Source organism: Pleuronectes platessa, chromosome 18 (genome assembly GCF_947347685.1).
Source record: "Pleuronectes platessa chromosome 18, fPlePla1.1, whole genome shotgun sequence".
Classification (NCBI taxonomy): Eukaryota; Metazoa; Chordata; class Actinopteri; order Pleuronectiformes; family Pleuronectidae; genus Pleuronectes; species Pleuronectes platessa.
Genome location: NC_070643.1, coordinates 8693896 through 8702758, shown reverse-complemented (window position 1 = coordinate 8702758; position 8863 = coordinate 8693896). Strand labels below are relative to the sequence as shown.

The 8863-nt window shown below is 41.7% G+C and overlaps 1 protein-coding gene across 2 annotated transcripts; it reads right to left on the bottom strand.

Annotated features, from left to right (window-relative positions):
• Nucleotides 1-833: 833 nt before the first annotated feature.
• On the bottom strand, nt 834-5871 carry gja4 (gap junction protein alpha 4). Of its 2 annotated transcripts, none has more exons than XM_053447328.1 (2): nt 5699-5871; nt 834-3009 (listed from the first exon to the last, which is right to left on the bottom strand). In XM_053447328.1, the coding sequence occupies exon 2, from the start codon at nt 2998-3000 to the stop codon at nt 1882-1884; it is 1119 nt and encodes a 372-aa protein (XP_053303303.1). In that variant the 5' UTR covers nt 3001-3009; nt 5699-5871; the 3' UTR covers nt 834-1881. The 2 variants fall into 2 exon arrangements, with proteins under 2 accessions (XP_053303303.1, XP_053303304.1); XM_053447329.1 differs by having other exon boundaries at nt 834-3006.
• Between the last annotated feature and the right edge of the window lie 2992 nt (nt 5872-8863).

The following is an 8863-nucleotide window of genomic DNA, read 5'->3' as shown; positions in this document are numbered from 1 at the left end:
ATAAAAAACTGCTGTAAAAGAAAAAACAATCTGAATCTTTTTTTAATTTCTGCTTTTCAGCTGGTTTTAGTTGCCTCCACATAGTTCCTCTATGAGAGCCTACCTCACCTCAATTTCCCACAAACCCTCTTTCCTGCCATAGATAACTGCTTATCGTCATGGAGACAGTTCTGTAAATTGCTGGAAATGAGAGCCGTGTTGCAGAGGGCTGCAGCCACATCTCTGGAAAGACATTTGGCTACATTCATTCGGAGCCCGGGCGAGCACCGTTGTCGAAGGTGTTGGATTCTATCAGCTCCTCTCCACAGAGAGCGGTGTTAGCAGTGTCAGCTGTGGCCAGGGGATATCAAATAGAGGCAGAACAAAGTGCTGCTCCACCTTGAATGAACTTTTACTGGCATATAATTGATGCCTTTCTTCTCTACCGCCAAGAGCTGTGGATTTGCAAACGGCCATTAAATCAAAGATATTTTTTCCCTCCTCAGGAGGTTATGCTTATGATACTCTGCGAGGCTCATCCACTTCTCCACACATTGGCCTTTCTATTATTCCCATAGCGCCTTCTCCTGAGTGATTTATTGCTTCCGTATTGTGACAGTGTTTGGATTGTGGAAATTGTACCGCTTGGACAAAGAAGCAATACACACTTGGGGGACATTTTCCTCCTCATGGAAATCTCATCCCTGCATTCAGAGAGAGAAGGGAATAAAGCCATCACCACAAAGAGCCTCTGTATAGATTGCAAAAATTGCAGTAGGCTATTGTTTGGGGGGACATTTTTTTTCCTGGATATATGATTCTTAATTGATACATTGACAGTGTCATCATTCATGTATAGTAGTATAACAATTTATTTTTATTCAAAATAATAAATATAGAAAATTTGTCACAATAGCTTAAACATTAAATACAGTTTTCACATAATTATTCACTTCCTGTTGTTGAACTTGCACATTGCTGTACCTCTTTCAGTCCATTCACCGTGCAATCACACATGCACTCATTTACTTTCTCAACTCTCTCAAGCTCACTAAAAGGTTTGCTTTTCAAACTGGAGGCTCGCCTTCCCTCCATTATTCAGCGGCTGCGCTGATGTATGCTGTGGTCCTCTCGCTCCCGCTTTCTCCATAAATAAAATAGCACTGATACTGGGAATGATAAGTCTCACACTACACCAGAATTCCCATGACTTCCCACTCCACATCCCTTACTCAAGTGGCCTAAACGCACTGGGTGAAAGGGGAAAAGTACATTGTATGTCCATGTGCATGTGCATGTGTTTGTGTATGCCTGCGTGCATGCCTGTGTCCACGCAGCCATTATCCTCTTGGGAGCTGGAGCGAGGACCCAGCGACCAGTACATTCCACAGTGTGGACACAGCCTTGGGGAGAAGAGAGAAGGGGGGGGGGGCTTCAAACAGCTCCATGGGTTACAGTGTAAATCTCAGAGGAATATAAATCCGCCTCGGCTGCAGTCCCTCCCATACACACTCACACGGTTTCCCTCGGACCCCCCACTGGAGTGTTTTTTTCCACTGTCGCATCAAGCACCAAAAGCCATTAAATGCAATTTGAAGGCATCTTATGACTGCAATCTTCTCATGGCCGAGTGTTCGCTGTCTTTGCCTTGGGGAGTGTTCTCAGAATGTTGCGTCTTGAATAGCATCATTTATCTGGTAAATCTCTGGCTGAATGTCTACCTGCCTCTGAGGCATGGCGGTTCACAGTGCAATAGTTGTTCTTCTTCATGTCTCCCTTATTTGAGCTGTCGGCCCGCACTCCTGACACCCAAGGGTCATGTGCAGGATACCACTAATAAGTGAAAAAAAAGAGCAAGAAACCAAACAAGGCTTTCATAGTCATAAACAACATCTGACTGCATCAAACATAATGTTTCAGCTTTGACTGGCCCTTATGGGCACCCTTACTGTTTTTAGCTGTGTGATGCGCTTGTTTTTTATAATGGACTCTTGGCGAATGTGACCTCATTGCGCCCATGCAGTTCACATAACTAGGAAGCAGGTCACTCCCTGCTTCCCCAGGGCCCCAGGTCGCCTCACTGGCCAGATCCCCGTAGCTCTCATGGGGATTGGAGTGGCATGTAGCCTCACTCTGCATTGGGAGGCTGGTGTGACCCCCTGCTGTGTAAGACTGTGACACAGCCGCCTGAAGTTCTGGAGTCTGCTGTCCGGCCGGTACTTGCTCAGGCTGAGGAAGGTATTCTCGCCGCTTGGCACTGTAGCGCTTCTCCAGCTGGTGGGAGATGGCGAGCTGAAGGAGGTGGAGGAGCTCCATGAGGTTGAGGAGCAGGGAGACGGTAGCGATCACCTGTGTGTAGATGGTGAAGATGGTCTTCTCCGTGGGCCGAGAGACGAAGCAGTCCACCGTGTAAGGACAGGGGAACCCTGTGCACTCAAACTTGGCTTGTATGATGAAGCCGTTGTAGAGGATCCACAGCCCCACGATGAAGCCAGCCTCCAGGAGGACTTTTACGAGGATGCTTAATGCGTACGCGCACAGCAGCCTGCCTTTCAGTTTAGGGGCCTCAGGAGTAGCCTTTTCAGCTTTTTTACCTTTCCCCCCCTCCACTTGTTTCTCCTTCTCCTCTGCAGTGCTTTTAGTCACTTTCTTATTGCTCCCATCTCCTATTTTACTTACGCCACTCTCCTCTTCCTCTTTTTCCTTGTCCTTCCCGGCCCTTATAGCCACATATCCGAAATAGAAGATGGTCGGCGTGGACACGAAGATGACTTGGAGGACAAAGTAGCGAAAGTGGGAAATGGGGAAGGCCTTGTCGTAGCACACGGGGGTGCAACCAGGTTGGCGCGTGTTGCAGACGAAGTCGGCCTGCTCGTCATCCCAGGCAGATTCGGCAGCAGCTCCCAATACCAACATACGAAACAGGAAGAGCACGGTGAGCCAGATACGGCCGAGGCCAGTCGAGTACTCTTGGCCCTCCTCCAGCAGATGCTCCAGGAAGGACCAGTCAGCTCTGGACATCCTCTGATTCTATGGGACAGTTCAGAGAGAATGACAAAACAGTTTATCCAACTTTTGACAGATTTCATGCTGAAACAAAAATGTTTGTAGAATATAACTAAGGATGCAAAATATTGACATGTTTTTTTTTTTATGGAGAACAAACAGAAATCAGTACAACTTTTATGGAATTAAGCCATGGGGTGTTTTCCACTTCAGTTCTTGCGCTCATGTTGCTGCTGTGCACGTGTGAAATGCCTGATCTCGGAATTTCTCCCCTGCTCTTGGATTTTTTTCTTCTGGGCTAAGACGTTTTTGTGCAATAAGTTTGCTAAAATTCCCCAACCTTTAAGAGCATAGCTCAAGCTAGAACCCGGGAAATCAAAATGACTTTTTGAGCACAAGCGAAGCAAATCCAATCACAAGCATGCATCAGTTGAGTACAAGCGCATTACTAAATCTGAATGTGGAATCAACAGGTCCCGCTCTCAGACTAAAAGACCACACTTTTGAATAAAGATAAGAAAAAAATAGCCAGAGGCTCAAAACTGAAATTTGCATCATAGATATTAAATGTGTGAACTACGATAAGAAAAACACTTTCGTCAATAGCTCATCAAAACACTCTTACGAACATTGTGGGTTGCTTTCGTGACTGAGTGTCGGGTCTGTCCTCATGGAACCAAACTGTTACCAAACAAAACTCAAAGTACCTTCTCTTCTGCTCAAATTGGGAGCTGCTGTGTCAGGTGACTGGACCCAGCGCCATCCGCATAGTTGTACTTGTTATGTGCGTCTTTTAGATTCCCAACCCTTCCATTCACATCACTGAACACACCGGCTTGGATGCAACACTGAACACCTAACCTGTATATTTTATAGGATTTCATTATTTCTACAAGCAACACATGAGCTAAGCTTCTCCAACCTATTCAACATAATGGCGTCTTTTATACTTTTTTTTACTACGAGTGTATCTGACTTTGACTGTAGGCTCCTATTAGTTCTTCCATGAGCTCACTGCACTGTTGATGTCCGGGTGGGCTCCAACTCCCCATCATCAAAATGGGAAAAAACAAAGCCCCTATACATTAAAATGAACTAAAACAAAACCACATGGCACTAAAGTTATTTAACATGAATGGAAACACTGTACAATCTCACTGTTCACACTCAAACTGGATTAAGTGAGTCCTAATGAGGCCCCCTAAAACGTTTACATCTTCTACATTCTATTTTTAAAAGGTGGGTTTATGAGTGACTTGAAGCAGCTTCAAATCATAAACTCTTTTAATGACATATTGAGGCAGGGGTTGTTGGAAACTTTTAGTGACAAATGGAAACGTCAGTGGCTTGTCGGGAAGCTTGATGTGGACCCGCACGCACGCACACACGCATCTGAACAAACATCCTGTCTGGGGGAGTCAAGGCACCACTCTGACATTTGTGTGTTTGTTTAGACTATTTATGTTTTTCTGTTATTTCTCCCCCTGTGAGAAAAAAAAGCTTTCCCTGACAAAGAAAACACAAACTTTTCTGAAAGGATTAGACGGGACAATGGACTTGACAGGGATCCTAAAATTGCAAAAGCACACTGATCCACCTCTCCTCAAGCCTTGAGGATTATTCTTATCACCTCAAAATACACCAAAGATTTGAATACCAGTTCACATGGAAAATTGATTGAATTAAACCATTAAGTGCTTAATATAATGTATAAACACTTAAGATACAATGGAGTCCTACCACCAAGAAACAATTACTGTCACAGACACTAAATCACAGTAGGCTTTTCATTATGACTTTTAAATAACATTAATCTCATTACGTGTATTATTGCCATATTCTCTAAATTATTATATGGGTTGAAATAAATAGTATGATATTGAAAAGAACAGCCAGAATAAATCAAATAATTATTAGTTGTAAAAATAAAGGATTGAAAAGCTTATGTAGGCTATCAAAATAGTTATATAAGTTTTATAAGACACTGCAATTACACAACGTAAACGAAATAACAGCACAATGACCAGATGTGAACTTTTAAAACTTCAAAAGTTCCAGGAAAATGTCTTTATTGGCCTATAAATCGACTTCATTATTACAATTATTAAAGACTAATTTGTGCTTATGTTACAGAAGTTTCTAAAAGTTTTTAAAGAATTAAAAGGCACTGCAATTCGCTGTCATATTACAGAAGGACAGAATGTTTTAAACTTAAAACTTTGACAGTACTAGTACAACTGATATATCAGCCTACGTAAATCTTTCAATACTCTCATCTGTAACCACCATTAATTGGCATTTGATTATACCTTTTTCCAATCTTATATGATTTATTTGAAGCATTTAAATAATATAACTTAGATTATGACAAAGCTTATAGTAGCAGCAATACATGCATGTCACTACTGTACATAATGAGATTATGTCTATTTGAAAAGTAATCATGAAGCATTGAAAGACAGAATCAATACAAGAGAAGATTTACTGGAACTTTTTTTTAAAGTTTAAAAAGACACTGCAATTCACCACACGAATAAGGGCCACAAATTATGAATGAAAGGTCTGATAGAACTTGTATATAGACAACTGAATCCCACTTTGGGGGATTGAACCTGCACCAAACACACTGTGTTTCACTCACAGAGAAGTAACAGGGATAAAAGTTATAGTCACGTAAATCAACAGTTTTCTCATTACTCTAGAAACTCCTCACCTTTCTCTCTCGTGAAGCCTCGTTCGTCTCCTCACTGATTCAACGGGCTCTTTACGCACTTCGGTGGTCCACACGGCTCGGCACGGCTCGGCTCCTATCGGCCTCCTTTTAAAAACGGAATCGATGTAATCGGAAAAAAAGAGAGAGTGGGGCGACCTTTCCCATGCCTGCTCCTCTAGCCCTGCCTCCCTCAGGAAGCTGGTCCAGGAAATGGGATGGATGAAGTCAGAAGTGCTGGTGCAGGGTTCAGTGCGCTCGGACGCACGGGACCAACTTCGCTTTGGGTTTTTTTTAGACAAAAACCAGTAATTAGCATTAGTTGCAATGGACCATCGCCTGACTTGTTTTATTTAAAGGTTAGGGGCTTGGAAGGAAATCGAGTGGAGTGCAGTGGAAAAAGAGGAGGGGGCCTCAAATGTCATGTTTATTTTATGACATTTAAAGCATTTAATATGTCAGTGAGGCACCATTATAATTTGCTAAATTAAAAAACCAAACCTTGCTCTCTCCTCACAGTGCCCTCGCCCTCAGCTCCCTTTAATAACAGATCAGGATCAGATGATTATTGCACAACTGGCTTTCACACTCATGCAATGCTCCATCGTGCCACACTATGGCGCCAGTCACCTTATTTCCAGCGAGCACGGCTCAATGAAGGCAGCAGCTGGGATTGAAACGTGAAGCTCGTTGGATTTGTTTCTCGAATCAATTTATAGATCTCCAGATGTTTATGCCAGCAGCTTGTTGCTGTGGTAACGCCTCCTCTATTAACCATTATACCTGCATCCATCTATTCAGATCTGCTGACGTCTTATATTACACATTGCTGCAAACTGTCTTCAACCTTTAAACAGGTAAGTCCCATGAAGATCAAGATTTCATTTTTAAAGGGAGAACTGCATATATTAGTGCTTTAATAGAACAAGGAACAAACAATTTGAATGTAAATAAACATCATTACAAAACAATACAAATAGAAATACTAGTTAAACATATACAAAATAAATTAAAAAACTAAAAAAAGCAATACTATTACAGTTAGATTGAACAAGTTACAAACAATCACACTTAAAATCATCTGTGGTTTTTGCATGATCATTTTAAAAGGACCCATTGGGACCAGGATATCAAACTATATTGCAATGTGTGGTGCAAAGAATCTAAAAGCAATCTTTCCCAGGTCAGTGTTAATTGTAGGAACTTGCAGCAGTAGCCATTTACTGTAACATTTATACTGTGGAGGAATTACATTTAAAACCTTTGTGTCAAATTAAGTGCATGTCAAAATCCAGATGTAGGGGCCTTTCATATTCGGATGGTAGATACATAGCATATGATCAGTGTATAGAATATGCTGTACTCTACCCACACGTATAATAACAAAAATAGCTCTGTGCTTAGGTAAATGAAAAATCATTAATACCAATTCAATAACATAACACTGCAAGGGCCATTATGCATGATGAGTACTTTTATTGTTGCTGATACTTCTGACGTTTAGCTTAAGTGTTTTTATTAAGGGAATTGATACTTTAACTAAAGAAAGGATTTATTTTCTCGTCCAGTGAGAAAATATAAGTGCTTTATGTTGTTAATGTTGGTTAATGCCTCTCTCTCTCTCTCTATATATATATAGAGAGAGAGAGAGAGAGACACACACACACACCAGCCATATATATATATAAAATGGCTGGTGTGTGTGTTTTGAGTTGTAAATGTCAATGTTGTGGTATTTCTGAAGTATAGTGCCTTAATGTAAAATTGCACAATAATTTGTGTCCACTTATGCAAATTGTGTAGCAAATCTTACCTTGTTTTTGTGTTTATTGGAAAGGTCTGAAGTCTTTTTAGTCAAGGACTGGAGCCAGTCACCACCCAGCCACCCAGCTAGCCAGCCAGCCAGCCATGCACAGGTTTGTTTTGTTTGCATATGTGTGTCTCAAGAACCAAAACAAGCCCGAAATGTTGCTATGATTCAGATTTTCTCATGGTTTGATGGCATGATTTGGCAATATATCAGGCAATGCATCTTTCCTAAACAAGCCTCTTGTCTATGGAATATGCAAACCGACTGTGTGCTGTTAGTAAAAGCTTGTTGGAAGCCTAGATTCCATATCTTAAATCAAATCTGGCACAAGCTGGGGCTGCACAATGCCGTGACCATTAAACCCAATGGCCTCCTTGTGTCACAGAGAAATTGAAATTGTGATTGATTGTAAACAAGCAGTGTATTCGTGTGCGTTTAATGCATGATAACACAAATTCAAGCAGCAAGGCATAATGCCGCTCAGTACCGTACCACATGCTATAACAGTCTGCACCAATCCAGCTGCTCCTGGCCACACCAGTTATCACTTACTGACACCGCCATCAGTCAAATTTAAGTGTTTGCTGAGAAGTCATCTCCACACAGTCGTTCCCAATCAGCTCAGCGCCATTATAAGTGTCAATATGTAGATTATAAGAAGAGTAAGGAGGCCGGGTCTATTTCCCTGGCCGCGGCACAGAGCAGAGTTTTATACAAAGCCTGGGAAATTGACAGTGAATCATCCTGACAGATCAGCTTCTTTCTCTTTTCTTTGGTCATTACATTGGTAGATGAATGGCGAGGAGGGAAGTGAGGGCTGCCGACAGAGAGTAATGGAACTGTTTCCATTCAGGAGATGTGTTACGCCTTCCTGTGTTCTCCCAGTTATCAATGAAACTAATTGCCAGGCTCCACTTCAATCAGCTCCTCACCGCAGGACACATTTTAACATGCGCCGTTGTATTTTATGACAGAATCAGTCCCATGTGAACGTCAGTGAGCTCCATAATGTAGATTTGAAAGAGGAGCTGGAACACTAATTCAAAACTGAGCTGGAAAAACTAAATTAAAGTTTGTGGAGGAAAAACTTTGGTAGTTTTTCATTTGATAAAAGCTACAAGAGAGGTTATACAGTCCAGAGTGTCGCCATGGGTTAAAATGAAAGAGAAGTTTAACAAACAAGATGACCTGAACCATTTACCAGACAGCCTATGGTACCTGCAGGAAAAAAGCAATCGTGACAGCCAACAAATTATGTTCATGTTTGTGATTTTGTCTAACATGAATAAGTAATGGAGGCACTGTTAAATCAACCTGAGCTTGCTTTGCTCGATGATTAACGGCATCTTCTGTAGAAA